At 43.6% G+C, this 17,365-nt stretch overlaps 1 protein-coding gene across 1 annotated transcript in view; it reads left to right on the forward strand.

Annotated features, from left to right (window-relative positions):
- RPA1 (replication protein A1) overlaps positions 1 to 17,365 on the forward strand; it is a 39,093-nt gene that overhangs the window by 1,685 nt on the left and 20,043 nt on the right. Inside the window, exons 2-5 of the mRNA XM_003131822.4 lie at positions 3,786 to 3,836; positions 5,144 to 5,222; positions 5,871 to 5,979; positions 11,081 to 11,169. Of these exons, the coding sequence (XP_003131870.1) occupies positions 3,786 to 3,836; positions 5,144 to 5,222; positions 5,871 to 5,979; positions 11,081 to 11,169 (328 nt within the window). The remainder of the gene's footprint in view (positions 1 to 3,785; positions 3,837 to 5,143; positions 5,223 to 5,870; positions 5,980 to 11,080; positions 11,170 to 17,365) is intronic.

Genomic DNA, 17,365 nt, shown 5'->3' on the forward strand with positions numbered 1-17,365 from the left:
CTCTTTTTTTTTTTTCTCTCTCTTTTTGCTTTTCCCCGCACCCGTGGCATATGGAGGTTCCCATGCTAGGGGTTCCATGGGAGCTGCAGCCGCCAGCCTATACCATAGCTACAGCAATGCAGGATCCTTAACCCACTGAGCAAGGCCAGGGATTGAACCCGCAACTTCATGGTTCCTAGTCGGATTCATTTCTGCCACGGCATGATGGGAACTCCTTTGGGGTTTTTTTTTTGGCTGTACTGGCAGCATATGGAAGTTCCCAGGCCAAACCAGAGCCACAGTAGTGACAACACCAAATCCTTAACCACTAGGCCACCAGGGAACTCCAAGGAAGAGTATTTTAAGAGCCCTTTTAGGCTTCTCTTTTGATCTTTGTGATACTGTAATATAATAAGAAACATTTGGTCTTTGTCCAGTTTCTGGTACACAGAACTCCTAAAACCCTTGGAATTTCCTGAGTGTTGGGGTAGGAGGAACTTAAGCCCCTTTCAGCCATACCTGAGTTTACCTTAATGAGGTAACTCTTGGTGAACCCCAGGATAGCTTCAGGATGGTGACTGATTGCCAGGAGAACCAACTATGTGATTGAAGGGTTGGAACTTTTTGTTCTACTCCTCATCCCACGGGAGAAAGGCTGGAGATTGAGCCAGCCACCCTTGGCCAGTGTTTCAATCAATCACGCCTACGAAATGGGACCTTCAGAATAATCCCTCAACAGCAAAGTTCAAAGAGCTTCCAGGTTGTTGGACACATCTACCTGCTGGGGGGTGACACACCCTAAACTCCACAGGGACGGGGTCTTCTATCTTGTACCTGTGTATTATTGGTAATGAGTGTGTCTGTCATTTGGAAAATATTGGTTCGTTGCCTTATACAGATCTTCCAGATAGTGACCTGTTTAATTATATCACAAAAATTTGTGCTTATTAACCTCATTACGGATTTGCTCAGAAAAGTCTGTTGGTGTTGGGAAGTTGGTGAATACAAGTTTTCAAAGTCCTGCTTTTCATTAGAAAACTGTTTGTTCGTCAGTCACAAGTATGGTTAATTGTCCCAGTTTGTTTTATTTTTGAGAAAATACCTACTAAATTCTCAAGGCTGAATGACCATATGTTATCACTTGCCCTTTCAAGTAAAAAATGATGTTCCATGAAAAAAAAGGGGGGGGCCAGTTCCACATGCAACTCGAACGTTTGCTCAAGTGCCTTACCTCGTGGCCAGAGCCACACTTAAGTATGCAGCAGAAGTATTTTTTGCATGCTTTCCGCATTGTTAAAGAAAATATTTTAAAAAATTTGTTTTCAAGGATTAAGATAGATTTATTTATTTATTTATTTATTTAGGCCACGCCCATGGCATGTGGCACTTCCCAGGCCCAGGATCAAACCCACACCATAGCAGCGACCCATGCCCCTGCAGTGACAATGCTGGATCCTTTAAGGCACTGCACCACAATAAAACTCCTCAAGGAGTAAGATTTAACATGATAAATAATTTTACTTCGTCATCAAGCTTCATTTTTTTTCATTGAACCGCACCTTCCAGTGCATTCAGGGCAGTGAGCAATAATACAGTGACTACTAATATAGTAACTCTGCTCGGGCACCAGTAGTTTTACCTCCCACTGCTTTGCACCATCCGTGCAAATGTCAACACAGCTGTCCCAGGATGAAGCAGGAGTTTTGAAAGTAATTCAACCCTTTGACTAGTTCAGCATAATCTGTTTGTTGTCAAGCATTCCCATGAAAGAAGGAAAATCTTACCAGATGACCAGTTGGTGCTGTTACCAGATGAATACAAGCAAAGCAGCAAGTCCAGCCACATCTATAGATGCATCCATGTGTAAGACAAAAGAATTTTTCAGGAGAGATAGTAGCTCAAGCACGATGTAGCTTGTTCTTTAATTCAGCAAGCTGCTGTATCATTAGAAAGTAGCACTGCTGTGATTTCTTTTACTGATTTTTTTCATCCAGTAGACAGTCATCAGTGGTAACAATATAAAGTTTTATTAGGAGTTCCCGTTGTGGCGCAGCAGAAACGAACCCGACTAGGAACCATGAGGTGGGTTCGATCCCTGGCCTTGCTCAGTGGGTTAAGGATCTGCCATTGCCATGAGCTGTGGTGTAGGTCACAGACGCGGCTCGGATCTGGCGTTGCTGTGGCTGTGGCGTAGGCAGGCGACTATAGCTCTGATTGGACCCCTAGCCTGGGAACCTCCATAGGTGGCCCTAAAAAGACCAAAAAAATAAATAAAGTTTTATTACTCTTTCAACCAATTTTTCTTTGTATTGAATGAATGAGAGTGACAAGGGCAAAATCTTGTTTATCATAATGAAAATAGTTCTGAGTTTACGTACCTCTGAGAAGGTCTTGGGACCCCAGAGTGCAGTTTGAGAATGGCCTCAAGGTTGTAGCATACACCTCTAACTTATGTCCACCTTCAAATAATTTGGTGATTTTTGACTAGATACTGGACATTACGAGTAATACGTTACTCGGTGCCTAAATGATGTGTATAAAGAACATGAGTTGTTCTGGCAGGCGGTTAGCTGACTTGCAGATCACCTCATCCCTTTGAGACTGTAGTGGGCCTAGAGTAGCTTTTGCTTTGGGGCTGGTTTATTCCCGTTTCTAAATCATGGCCTTTCTGGGATTTCTACTGAATGCACCGGGTGTTGACTGAGTTCTCTCCACTCTGTCTAATTGGAACTCGAACGCATCGTACCCTGGGTGAGCTCCAGTAATTTTTCGGCTTTAGCTGGCCCGTGGCGCCTCTTTCTGTGTATGCATAACTTAGAATTCAGGGAGAAACTCAAGGTAGCCCCTGCGTAGGTTATTGAAGCTCTTTCTTTGTGTAGCTGCCTCCTGTTGGGTACTCTGCATTCAGAAAATCCAGCTACCTCACCTCCCTGAACCCTGACCAGTGCTCAGCAGAACTGCCATGTTTTTCTTGGATTCTGCTACTTGCGCTGTGGTCCAAAAGTGCCTCAGAGCAGAACCCCAGGGTGATTGTAGGACTCGCCTCATTTGTTCTTTCAGGGATCACCGTCTTCTTCTACCTGTTGAAAACAAAGGAGGTCTCTTTGTTTTTGTCCAGTTTTTAGTTTATGGTTGCAAAAACTAGTCTGGTCCCACTTACCTCAACATGGGCAAAAGCAGAGGTCAGATCGCCAGCTAGCTATTTTTTCTGTTGATTACCTTTAAATGATGGCTTTTAAAAAAACAAACCTGATCAATAGTTTTGTCTTTTTTTTTAGAAATTATTTTTATAATTGCTAATAGAGTCGTGGGATTTAAAATTTAAAAAGTATAGAAGAGTACAAGGTCTGCCTCTCTCACACTTCCTTCACTCAGTTCCTGTCACAAAAGGCAGCCAGTGTTACATAAACTTTTCTTTTTTTTTTTTCCCTCGGCCTGTGCTTGTGGAATGTGGAAGTTCCTGGATCAAGGATCAGACCTACGCCACAGCAGCAACCCGGGCAGCTGCAGAGACAATGTCAGATCCTTAACTCACTGCGCCGCAAGAGAACTCCTTTTAAGGCTGCATAATGTTCTGTTTTAAAGATTTGCATATTTATTTGTATAGTTCCCTATTAATGGGCACTATAGGGAAATAAATGAAAATATGAATATGAATAATGGGTCCTTATCTGATGCCAGTATTTTAGATGTGCTAAGTGTATCCTTGTTGGAAAGTATGTGTCCCACTTTTAGGATTTTATGATGTCAAATGTTTATCATGCTTTGAGTACGTATCTCACAAGAATCTGTTTTGACTTTTTCAGGCCATAATGCAACAGGGAGATACATCCATAAAACCCATCCTCCAAGTCATTGTGAGTACCTACGTATTTTTCACATCAAACTTTTCTATTTCGGTCTTTTTAGGGCCACACCTGGGGCATATGAAAGTTCCTAGGCTAAGGGTCGAACTGGAGCTGCAGCCAACAGCCTATGCCACAGCCACAGCAACTCAGGATCCAAGCTGCATCTGTGACTTACACCACAGCTCACGGCAACGCCGGATTCGTAACCCACTGAGTGAGGCCAGGGACTGAACCTGCATCCTCATGGATACTAGTTGGGTTCATTACTGCTGAGCCGCAGTGGGAACTCCCACATCAAATGTTTTTCAAACTTGTATATAACTATAAATGACATTTGAGAGAGGTCATACAGATCTGTCCACTTTGGGAAATTCTCTCCATCATCACAAAAACATCCAGTCCATGTTGTAAACTCAGAGAGGACCCAGACTTTCTTTTTAATGTTAGTTAGCCAGAGTTTGACCTTTGGAGGTTCAGACTGGAGGGCTTTGCCTGTTGTTTCCACCACCGATGGGTGCTGTGGGGCTCCCCATCATTTCTACTGCCTCCTTGGGTGTCCTTCTGCCCTGGGGTTTCTCTGGCTCAAGTCTGCCTTACATGCAACCTCCGGAGAGATCCACCCACAAGGAACTCGTCTGCTTAAAATTGTTCATTTATGCTGTCATTCATTTAAGGAGCTCTCAAATTTTAGTGAGAATTTGAAAAATCAGTAGAAGCAGAATCCAGGATCATACTTGCAGGTTCCGAGTCAGCAGGGCCGATGGTCTGTCTCCCTGTTATTCCCCAAGTCACTGCCAGTCATCTGAAGGCTCTGTTTTCATATTTCATCTCCTTCAGGAAGCTGCCTCTGATTTCCTTCAAGTTAGGCTATGTGTCTTGGCTCTGCCTGTGTAGCATTATTAGGTACACAGCTCTGCCTCCCTAGAGCACTGCGATTACAAGCCTCTTCAGGGCAAGTGTTTCCCCCCCCCATTCTGTATTTTTGGCGTGTTCCCTCCACGTTCCTTGCATACATTATGTGCCTTGTGTGTTTTTTAAAAATTGATTTTCAGTCAGATTTGTGTCAGGGGAGAGAGAATACAACAATATTGGCAACTTATTCTCGTCTCTGCTGCGTTTAACAGTGTTCTTGGAGAAGAGGTTGGTGGGAGAATCATCACGTCCAATTTTCTTTCCCTTGGATTTAGGTGTCAAGAGAATGGGCAAGCAGTTCAGTTTTTGTTGCGCTAATGGCAAACCCACTCTCCTGCCGCTTAGGTTTACTCGTCCCTGGGGACTGGGCAGGCAGCCTGGCTAATGCGTGTTTTCTCTCCTAGAACATCCGTCCCATTACCACAGGGAACAATCCACCCCGTTATCGACTGCTTATGAGTGATGGATTGAATACGCTGTCCTGTACGTATAATGCGTAAATCTGGGAATTTGTATGTAAATAATATAAGCACACCCAACACTTAGATTGCCGTAATTAGAGCATTCCAGAAGTCTGCACTTGCTTGGCTCTGCCTTCACACAGGCAGAATTGCGGCTGGCAGAGAGCGTTCGAGCAATAGACTGGGTCCAGTGGAAAGCTGCCACTTGGCTTAATTAATTTTCTCTAACTGGTGCTCTGTGTTTTCTTTGATTAATTTCCCTCAGGACGATATTGACATTTAGTGAATATGATGGGTTAGCTGTCCTATACTTGTCTTTCTGGGGTTTTATTTGTATGTTGGAAGCTTTACAGGGAGAAAGAAAATTTGCAGAATATATGCTTGCTCTCTCTAGTCACAAGGTGAAGAACCTAGAAAAAAGATGAGGCTTCGTCATGCAACCTGAATGCTGGAAAAGGTGATTTGGGGCACTTTAGGAAATAACTGAATTTCAGAGTAGTAGCAGATGTTTAATGCGCAGGAAATGGATGCCCTTTTTCATGTGCAGAATCTGGGGGTTTAATTTCAGGAACATGTTTCAGGCATTGTTTTTCTTTGCTGGTACAGGTGTCACCAGCTTTTGTCACAACGGAAATGTTTTCGCGACTAAAGTAATCTCTGTGCTTTGCAGCTTTCATGTTGGCGACACAGCTGAATCCTCTTGTTGAGGAAGAACGATTGTCTAGCAACTGTATTTGCCAGATTAACCGATTTATTGTGAACACCTTGAAAGATGGAAGGTATGTGGTAGGTTTTTTTCCTGCCGCGTTGTTAAAATGGGGACCAATTTGTGAACAGAGAGGTTCATTCAATGCCCAAATTCGATTAGGAATCAAAAAGGCAGTGGTGGGCTTTAGCTAAGAATTTTTAGCTATTGAATTAGGAACTCAGGCTACCAACAACCAGGCACGCCTCAAGAGGAAAGAAATGGAACCAACCTGGGCAGAAAACTAAAGCCGAATGCGGAACTCTTATTTCTAGTCTCTTCAGCAGCACTGGTTTTAGATTCTCTCTTAAAGTACCTTTTGATAAAAAGAGGTCACTTATTAGAGCAAAAAGAGATAATGATGTAACACTGCCCCTTTTTTGCAGTCCTGAATCTTTCATAGCAAAGGCTTTCTTCGGCCAGTAGAGAGTATGCTGAGTACCTACAAGAGGCTACATGTTAGAGATACAGGGGTGACGAGAACTGTTAATCACACCTGAGCAGCCACTGCTGAAATATGACATTCTTTGTTGGGGAGAGGCTTTACTTTTCACTTTTTCCCCTCGAGCTTTTGATTGAGTTATGAAACACAACCCAAACAGGTGAGCAGCCAGTGCGGCCAGCACGCCCATCTTCATGAGGGTATCGATGTATGTTACGTTAGATGTACATTCACTTTTTCTGCTTGTATTTGTTTGATGTATCATTGTTCTTTTGAAACTTTTAACCTCGCTGTTGTTCATCTTGGATGTTTTTTATAAACAGCGTTGAGTTTTAGAACTCCATCTGAGATTTAGTGGGTGAGTTTATTCTGCTTTATTTATTACGGATCTCCCCCACCCCACCCCCCGCCCCAATTTTTTGGTCTTGCCATAGTCTCGCTATACTTTCATTGTCTTTTCCTCCTTTGATTGATTGCATTGCCTTAATTCTTTTTTCCTCTACTCTTTTAAAAGTTGCATGTTCTATGTGTTTTCTTTGTGATTACTCTCAACATTTAAAAAAAAAAAATCCATATTGGAATTAACAAAATTACAAAAATAGTATTTTTACCATCCTCCCAAATAAAGCAAAGGCCTTAACAGGGTCTGTGCTCAGTATTTTCCTTCAGTTTTGTTTTTACTCCCCCCAATTAGCACCTTCTCTTATATAGTCTGTGCTCATTTAGATTTACTCATTGTTTATTCGCTCACTTTTGCCTCTTTGATCACCGGCCTTCCTTTTCAGTTCATTTTCTTTCACGTGAGTTCCAGTTTCTGCTTATGTGGTGGATACCTTTGCTCTTCATAGATGTCTTCGGTTTGCTCTCTTTTCTAGTGTATGCGCTGGATTAATTTAAGATTGTCCAACATATTGTATTGTTCGGTTTTTAGCTTCCTCTGTTCTGTTCCTTGGGTTTTTATTTATTTATTTATTTATTTTGTCTTTTTGTCTTTTTTTGTTGTTGTTGTTGCTGCTATTTCTTGGGCCGCTCCCTCGGCATATGGAGGTTCCCAGGCTAGGGGTTGAATCGGAGCTGTAGCCACCAGCCTACGCCAGAGCCACAGCAACGCGGGATCTGAGCCGCGTCTGCAACCTACACCACAGCTCACTGCGACGCCGGATCCTTAACCCACTGAGCAAGGGCAGGGACTGAACCCGCAACCTCATGGTTCCTAGTCGGATTCGTTAACCACTGCGCCACGACGGGAACTCCCTGTTCCTTGGGTTTTTATAGTTTAAGGATTAGATGTGTAATGATACTGCTTTTCTTCTCTTTTTTCCTTAATGTCTCAAGCTCCCTTTTCTTCTCAATCTCATTTCATTTCATCTTTTGACTTTTATTGAATTCTTAGTCTTATTTGGCAAGCTGTGATTGGGACGTATTCCCTTTCTTGGCTAATGCTTTCTTCTAGATTGGATTCTTAATTGTCTCTGCCTTTTATTTTTATACACTGTGGTGTGCTGGCATTGTTGCTGCGTCATTTCTTTTTATCGTGTTCTTGTTTAATGTGGGCAGTTCCAGCTAGACTTCATATTTGCTCTGACATCGTCTAGGCTGGGTATGTCTCCTTGCCAACCTCCCCACTTGGGACCTGTTATCTTCCACTCCAGGATGCCTTGGAGAGCTCAAGTGGTGCTTTCTATCCTCTTTTCTGTCCTCTAGGGCATGGTTATGGGAGAGGAAAGCTTTGCTGGAGTTGAGTGCAGAAACTCGGGCCCCTTTCTCTCTAGTCATGGGTGGAATTCCCCTCTCGTAGGCTTTGCCTTCTTCCACCACCTCTGCACGCTGATGTGCTGTGTTCCTTCCTACCCCTGCTGAGAACCTGCCTGTGAACAACCAGGTTTCTTCCAAATAGGGCTTTAGCCATCATCCTTGGATCTTTAATGTTTTAGACGTTTTCTTGGGCTGCACCCAAGGCATGTGGACGTTCTCGGGCTAGAGATTGAACTTGCCTCGCCGCGGGGGGGGGACGTCCTCATCCTTGGACGTTTATCTTTACATGCTCATGCTATTACTTCTGCAGAGCAGATTACTAGAGTTAGAATTGTAGGGGTCAGACAAACTCTGTGGTGAAAGTTTGATGAGGAACTAGTTATTTATAGGGTTAAAGTCCCTCCCCGCAGCATAATGAATTCATTGTAAGAGGAAAAGCAGCAAGCTCCCAGTGGAGAAAGCTGACAGACAGGACCTTATCCAGTGATTGACATTGACCTGACCAGCAGTGGAACAAAGAGACACTGAACAGTTGGTTAGGAGTTCCCACTGTGGCCCGGCAGGATCGGCGGCATCTCCGTAGCACCAGGTTGCAGGCTTGATCCCTGGCTGGGCACAGCGGCCTAAAGGATCCAGCGTTGCCGCAGCTGTGACATAGATCACAGGTTCGGCTCAGACCTGATCCCTGGCCTGGGAACTCCATATGCCACGGGGCAGCCAAAAATGGGGGGGGAAAACATCCATTAAGGAATAACAACAGGAAAATTTCATCAAGAAGAAAGACCTGACTGCAGACTGAAAGGATGTACCCCACGTACCAGAAAAGGGAAAAGCAAAACAACTGACACTGAGTCATAGCCTGGTTAAGTTATTGAATTCGAAACCTCAGAATTCTTCCATCCAATCCACAGAGTCCATTCAGGTTTCATAAATTGTCTTATGTCCTTAATAGCAGTAGGATCCAGTCCAGGATCACTTGTTATATTAATTATCATATCTCTTTAGACTCCTTCAATCTAGAGGGATTCTTTTACTTTCCTGCTTGCAATTTGAAAATCAGTTATTTTATAGAATGCTCCTCAATTTGCCAGAGGCTTCCTCCTGATTGGAAACAGATTACGCATCTTTGGCAAGAGTGTAACAGTAGTGAAGCTGTGTGCTTCTCATTGGTGTAGGTCCTGCCGTCTAGCTTCAGATTATCACCAACACCCAGTCTTATTGTATCGCTACCCCTTCCACATTTACCCTCCTCTATAATTTTTTAAAATTATAGTTGATTTACAGTGTTCTGCTAATTTTTTACACCTAAAATATCAAGTATCCTATTACTGTTCCACATTTAACTATTTGTGTGTGAGTGTGTGTGTGTGTGTAAATAATTTCTCTGTATCAGGATCCAAAGTAGAGTTCCCAGTGAAGTAGGTTGATAGTTCTTTTAAGTCTCTATAAATCTGGGTTCCTCCTCCATGTCTTTTTTCCTCCGTTAGTGTTTATTTGTTGAAGACACACGGTCTTTGTCCTTGATCCTTTTGCACAATTTCCCACAGTCTGGATTTTGTTGATTGTATCTTTATAAAGTTGTAATGTGTCTTTGTCATCTCTGTTTTCTGTACGTTGATGTTGGTGTGTTCTTTGACTGTCCTGCTGGATTCATCTTGCTAATATTTTATTTAGGATGTATGTAATGTTACAAAATAAAATTAATTAATTATTTTTTTAGGGTCGCATCCGTGGCATATAAAATTAATTTTTTTTAGTGTATTTTTTCTTAGGCTTTGGTATTAGGGTGATGCTAAATGATTGATAAGCCTTCCATTTTTCTGTGGTCTGGAGTAATTTGGATAATTTTGAAAGGTAGTTAAATACCCATCACTAAATATCTATCAGAAGAGTTTTTCTAGGGAATCTGTATCCGTGGACCCATTGCTGCCTAAAACACTGGAGGCTACTTGCCATCACGGAAAGTGCAGTCTAATAGGGGAAATAAATAAATAACAAGTGTAGGACTGAAATATAAAGTGTATGTGAATAAATGAACAATGCACACAGAATTAACCTAAATATTAATCATTATTTGTTAACATAAACTTGCGAGGTGGTCTGAAGGAAAGAAATGGCAGTTGTAGAAAGGAGCATATTGGAAAACTGATCTCAACCAAAGTTTAAGGAAGTGTCTCTTGAGGACGTGATGCTTGAAATGTGTATCCGATGAGGCCGAGCGAGAGACCCTCGCGGTCAGAGGGTGGCTTGCACAGAGGCCGCTGGGCAGGAGGGGGCGGAAGGTACACCAGGAGCTGAATGGAAACCCTGGACGGAGCTCGGGGCCGAGGCGGGGTTGAGCTGGAGAGGTTAGCGAGGCCAGACCTCACGGAGCCTCGGAGGCCATCTGAAAAGGTTTTTTCCTTTTGGCCGAAGGTCCTTGGAACGTTATGGAGAGGTTTTATTCGGAATTAAAGGTGCAAAGAACCAGAAGTTCTTAGACAATTGCAGTCACATTCTAAAAGTAGCTATAACCATATTGGTTTTCACTGGGAAAAGGCAATTGTTTAGATAAGTATATGTTTCTGAAAAACAGATCATTTCTTGTTAGGCGACATCTTCTCATGTTTAATAATCGAAATTCTTACCATGTCATTTGCTCCTTGAAGATACAGTGTGTAGTGAGGACACCGCATTCTAATTAAGGTGCTAGATGGGAAATGAACACCCTGCAATCATAAAAGGCCTCGGTAATGATGCGGTGAGAGATGAAGGGAAGTATTTCTGTAGGAATTGATACCATGTATTTCTCAAGTTATTCGGTAAGGAAGAGCAGTTGACAAAGGGAAATAGGTTTATCACTGGGAGTATTGGGGGAAAGCTTTTTAAGTAGCTTGTCATTGGAAGGGCTTCTGCATTTATTTTTCTCCATCATGCTTCTACTTCTTTGCCTTTGTAGGAGAGTAGTTATTTTAATGGATTTAGAAGTTTTGAAATCAGCCGAAGCGGTTGGAGTAAAGATCGGCAATCCAGTGCCTTATAACGAAGGTAAAATGTTTTTTAAAAATTGTTACACTCAGTTGACTACCTCTTTATAGATTTGGGATTTTATCTCTTGGATATCGTTTGATTGGTTAATCTTCCTAAAACTGGTGAGTTGGGGCAGGGGGCGGTGGGGGGGGCGCGCTAGGAACCAGGTTGATGTTTTAGGTTTTTCTTTCCACGCTGAAGAAATGATAGAAGGACCCTGTAAAGGAAAAACCTCCCTCTTTGTTCCTCTGCACACATAGCAGTCACACTTCTGGCTCCTCCGTGACCAGATATGTGGAGTTTTGTCCCTGTGCAAAGCCGTGCTCGAGTTCTCTGTGGACACCCACTGGGTGTCCTGCAATTCAGTTTGGTGCTGGCACTCGCTGCCTGGAGTTAGCATCAGATCCAACGGGGTGAGAGCGCAAGACCTCCTGCACCCCCTCCATCCCGCCCCTTCAGATGCCAGTCGAAAGTCCAGGTTGTGGTCTGAGTGGCCAACTGGCTATGAATCATAGGTTCCTACAAGTTCTTCCTCCGGTCCTATTAGGTTAACTTGCTGGTGTGGCTCACAGAACTCAGAGAAACAGGTTACTTACCGGAATACCGGTTTATTACAAAGGCTGTAACTCAGGAACGGCGAGATAGAAGGGCAGGCATGGGGCATGGTGTGGGGAAGGGGTGCAGCTTCCATGCCCTCAGGGTGTGCGATCTTCCCAGCACCTCCTTGTGTTCACCAGCAGAAGCTCCCCAAACCCCACCCTTTGGGGGTTTATGGAGGCTTCCTTACTTAGGCATGATTCATCAAATCACCGGCCATTGGCAATTAGTTCAACCTCCAGCCCTTCTAGCGGTTTTCTTTTTAATGTTTTAGTCTTTAATGTCTGGATCCCAAAAGAGCGGGAAAAGTGAAGTGGGGAGAAGGGTGCCAGCCCTTTAAATCCCTGAAGAGCACTTCAGCAGAGGGCGAGGGGCTTGCAGCCATGGAGGAAGTGCCACAGCAGTGGTCACTGCCTCTTTGCACCTCTGTGATCAAAAGCAGCATTCAGAGCACAAGCCCCCCAATATTTCCTTTCTGCCCACCTCAGTTCTAAAACTGCAGGCTGCTCTAGGAACAGAGCCACTGCTGCCTGCCACAAGGCTGAGGGTGAGGAATGGGTGGTGGTACTGTGCCAAGGGCTGGCATTGGTGGACATTTGCCAACCAAGCCTTCCGCTGGAAGTTGCAAGCCTTTTAGAGACTCCTGAATTTCAAAGCAGTTCTAACAGGATTCTGCCAGTGCAGCTGCTGTCTGGGTTGGGAGACAGATTCCCATGCCTCCTACTCTGCTGTCTTCCCAGAATCCTTTCAACAGTGATTATCTCTTGATAATAGTTTTTTATTTTCTTGTGAAAGTATATAGAGAAGCCCAATGGCATCAGAAAAACTTACTTTAAACAAGAGAGACAGTGATAGCTCTGGGAAAAATAAAAGCAAAGAATCATCCCATCACTGACTTAAGGCTCGTCTGCCCCCATCAAGTCAAAGAAAGGGAAATTAGAGCCTCACCGTTCACCAAAATAAATTCCAGATTTGTCTAAAAAGTTCAAAAAAACAAAACCATCAAGAATAGTAAAAATAGGAGTTCCCGTCATGGCTCAACAATGGTTAACAAACCCGACTAGCATTCATGAGGACGCAGGTTCAATCCTCGGCCTAGCTCAGGGGGTTAAGGATTCGGCGTTGCCATGAGTTGTGGTGTAGGTTGCAGATGTGGCTCAGCTCCCACGCGTTGCCGTGGCTGTGGCGTAGGCCGGCGGCTACAGCTCCAGTGGGACCCCTAGCCCCGGGAACCTCCATGTGCCGCGGGTGCGGCCCTAAAAAGACAAAAGACCAAAAAAAAAAAAGATGTAGCGATATTTTCATTTACGTACTTGGAGATCTTCCTCATGTTTACTTTTGCAGTGGTATGGAGAGTTCTGTTGTGTGGCTGTTCCATAATTTAACCAGCCCTTTACCGATGGGCACTTTGGGGTTTCCGTGCTGCAACAGATAGCTTCATACATATGCAGGTATATGGGCAGAAGGGGTTTGATTGCCAGAGGTGAGATCGTTGGATCCATGGATAAATGCCTTTGTGGTCGGTGGATATGCTTGGATTCCCTCCATGGGATAGTATCATTTTGCATTCCCACCAGCCATATGTGAAAACACTGGTTGCTTCATAGCTATGGCAACAGAGTATTTTTTAGGGCCTTGGCATATGGAAGTTCCGAGGCTATGGATCGACTCGGAGCTGTAGCTGCTAGCCACAGCCACAGCACTGCAGAATCTGAGCTGCGTCTGCAACCCACACTGCAGCTCACGGCAATGTCAGATCCTTAAGCCACTGAGCTAGGCCAGCAATCAAACCTGCATCCTCAAGGATACTGGTTGGGTTCATTTCCACTGAGCCAACCCAGGAACTCCCAGAAGTATGTTGTTAATCTTAGGATCGTTTTAAACAATCTGATGAGTGAAAATTCACATCTTGATGTAGTGTCTAATTTGTATTCTGAGCAAGACCAGCGTCCTTTTAAGTGTTTAAGGGCTTTTTTATTCTCTGAGAACTGTTGTGTTGTCCATTTTTCTTTTGGGTTATTTGTCTTTTTCTTCTCAATTTTTAAAGGTTCTTTAAAAAGTAGAGGAATTAGTCCTTTGTCTCTGATATGAGTTACAAAGTCTTTCTGACTTTGGCTTTTTTGTTGTTGTACAGCAGTTCTCTTTTGTTTCTCTGGAGTTGAATTTTCCTTTTTTTTGATGACTTTGGGGGTTTTGAGCCATAGTTAGAAAGGTCTTCCTCACCGTAAAGTTATAAAGGCATTCACCCATGTTTTATTCCAGCACGTGCCCTGTTTCATTGTTTGCATTTGAATCATCTATGCTGCTTCTGTCTTATGGTTACGGTGTCTTGATCCGTGGTGTTTGGGCCTTCACTTTCCCATAATTTGCAATGTGTGGGTTTTCTCTTTGCCCCAGTTTCACTAAAGAGGCAATCCCTGTGTGTGCTGTTTGTTTGTGGGATGGGTATTCATTCATTTTATTTCTCTGTACGATTTTTGGGAGAAATGGGAAAGTTTGGGCTTCGGTCATCCCCATGCTTCTTCCAGAAATGGAAACCTTCTAGATGTTTCGTTTTACCTACACCACATGTAATAATTTGTTGCTTTAAATTGGAGAGGAGCCTATTCAGGTAGAGTTCCAAAATAGTAATTTGGAGCATCCCATTTGCTTTGCACGAGTGAACCTTTGTTAAAATGAGCACGTTGGTCAACTTATTCTCAGCTCTTAGGAAGGAGAGCCAGGTCAAAGCCACACTTAGCATTTCTGTGAAACCTCCTGAGACAGGAGGGGTGAGAGGGAGACGATGGCGCCCAGCTTTATCACCTTTGGCCAAGTTTCTTATGCTTTTTATGTTGTATTTAATTGAATGATTGCTTTGGACATGTTGCCTTTCAGGGGCAAAAGTATTTGAGATCAAGAAAAAGATGAAAGGGTTGACAGGCGGTTACCACTTGGGGTCAGAACTATGGCAAACACTCCTCTGTCTCAATATCCGCTTCCACTGGCTCTTCCCTTTCTTCGGAGTCTGTTGAAAGGCAAAGGGATGAGAGGAGGTTTTGGCTGTTCAGGGTTATTTGCTATTGAATTTCATTGTAACTGGATCAATAACACATTGTTCCTCGGGCCATCATGAAAATAGCTCTGTTACAGTGATTACTCGACTACTGCCTTATGGGTGTATTTCCCAGAAATGGTTTCCTCTTGTCTGTTGGAAAGCAAGGAAACTGTTAGTAGTGGGTAGAGAACTAAAGTTAGGTTTGTATCCTCCTAGCACATCACCCAGACCTGAACGTAAGTGACCAGTAAAATTAACTCACTCGACGCAGCCTATAAACTGGCAGAGGAATTGCAAAATGTGCATTCAAATTGTCTCTTGGTACTCATACCATATCGAGTAAAGATACTTACAGAATTTTCAAAATGTGAGAAATAACATTTCAAACACAGTTCATGTTTCACACAAAATTAGATTGGATGGCTTTAAATTTCCCTTATTTGCCGTTATATATATACTTTAATCAGTACGTACCTACACTATTTCTTTTTTGTGGCCCCACCATGGCATGTGGAAGTCCCCAGCGCAGGGACTAAATCCAAGCTGCAGCTACAACCTCATGTTCTGTGTACTCCGTAGCCTGTTGGCCAATTTTTCTCAGCTGGTGGCTCACTTACCATTATAATGATAATAAAAATGATAGCTGTGGATGCAAGTAACTTGAGGGGCTAAAGTCCGCTTTTAAATACCCTCTATCCCACCTGGGTCACAGATAAGCAAGATCCTGTGACCATGTCCTGTTTAGCAAGGTACTTGGAGAAACAGGCATGTTAACAAGGAAAGGGACCTTATTTTATTTATTTATTTATTTTTTTGTTTTTGGCTGCGGCGTGCAGCAGCTTGGTGTGGGATCTCTGTCCCCAGACCAGGGATTGAATCCTGGCTGCAGTGGAGGAAGTTCTAAGCTCTAGAGCACCAGGGAAGCTCCCAGGAGGGGACTTCAGAGTAGACATGTTTGAGGGGGCAGGAGAGAGGGGGAGGGACTGGGAGGGGCGGGAGCAGAGATTTGTGTATATTTTTGTCTCCGTCTTTGAATGTTTAAATCTCAGTTCTTTTGAATAAAATTTCATGAAACAGGTAAAAATTCAGATTAATTTTTTTTCCCCAAACACTTGGCCCCAGTATTTACCGAGCAACTCATCTTTTCCCTACTGATTTAAAAAAAGGTTAACGGTGGGCTTTTGGAAAGTTCCTTAGACACAGTGTGTCATAAGACACATTGGCAGAGAAGAACAGTTCTCCTGTGCAGTGTCTTACGACGCTGAAAATTCAGAGGTAGTGGAAGAGCTAAAAAGTAAACACAAACATTCATTGTCAATAATCTTGGCTCTTCTTTCTTTCTCTCTCTTTCCTTCTTTCTTTTCTGTCTCTTTAGGTCCACACCCATGGCATATGGAGGTTCCCAGGCTAGGGGTCGAATCTATACCACAGCTCCCGGCAACCCCAGATCCTTAACCCACTGAGCGAGGCCAGGGATCACACCTGCATCCTCATGGATACTAATCGGGTTCATTACTGCTGAGCCACGACAGGAACTCCTTGGCTCTTTTTTCTGTGTAAAGAAGGCCTCTCACTTTTTCTCTCTGTAGGAAGAACTAAGGAATAAACAGTGCTGTTTAACCCTTTTAATTTGGTGCTGAATTTATTTTACTCCAGTGGCAGAGTTAATGTTCCTTTGGTTGTACCGGTTAAGGGTAATGTTAGCAGAAGGAAAGGAAATCAGCGTGTCACGGGCCCCTTTGGGTTAGGGCCCTGGGAGACCCAGCAGGAGTAAACCCCAGGATGGAAGAAGTGGAGGCAGGCAGGGAGCTTCTCCAGCGTGCTCTCCAAGTCCATTCTCTGGGCTCCAGGGGAGGTTTCGAGCTGCGCTTTGTGTACCACAGGCACTCTTGGTGAGCAGCCCCGATTAGGCTGGCTTTCTGCTTCCTGTGCCAATCACAAAGGCACCATCAAATTCCATAAATCTATTATTTAAAAAAAAAAAAATTAAGTGTGTCTTTACAGTTTTTTTAAACATTCTTCAGCTTCATAAACATTTGTCGAAAGGGTCAGGGGCAAATAAATGCTCTGATTGTGCGGCCTTTCTTATTTTCTGCTTGAGAGACACGTTCGGTTCTCCTCCTTTCCTTTTAATCTTCCCGTCTCCCCGCCACACCTGCTTCTGAACTCCATTCTCATCTCTCCTGCTGTGACAGTTCACTCGCACTTCACGGTACCCAAGGCGCTTTCAACTCTTATTTTCCACCCACTGTCAGTTGCAAAATAAGGTTGCTTTGTTTGGGAGGGGAAGGGTGGAATCCTTTCTGAATGTCTCCTTTTCCTTTGAAGCAGGAGCACTTCAGAGACAATTGAACTGCTTTTAGATTTTTGTTACCACCCAGCTTTCTCCTCTGGTAGATCCTGCCGCGAACACAGCCCCGTGGATAACATCGATTTGTTGCTATGGAAATAGTGGTAATGTCACAGATTCGGCCCAGTGACTTGACTTCAGGTTCACGCAGGAGAAACGGGCAAGGCTTTAGGGGAGACCCTCATTAAAACCCAAAGCTATCAATTATAAGCAGGCATAAGGGAAAGGGA

Source organism: Sus scrofa, chromosome 12 (genome assembly GCF_000003025.6).
Source record: "Sus scrofa isolate TJ Tabasco breed Duroc chromosome 12, Sscrofa11.1, whole genome shotgun sequence".
NCBI lineage: Eukaryota > Metazoa > Chordata > Mammalia > Artiodactyla > Suidae > Sus > Sus scrofa.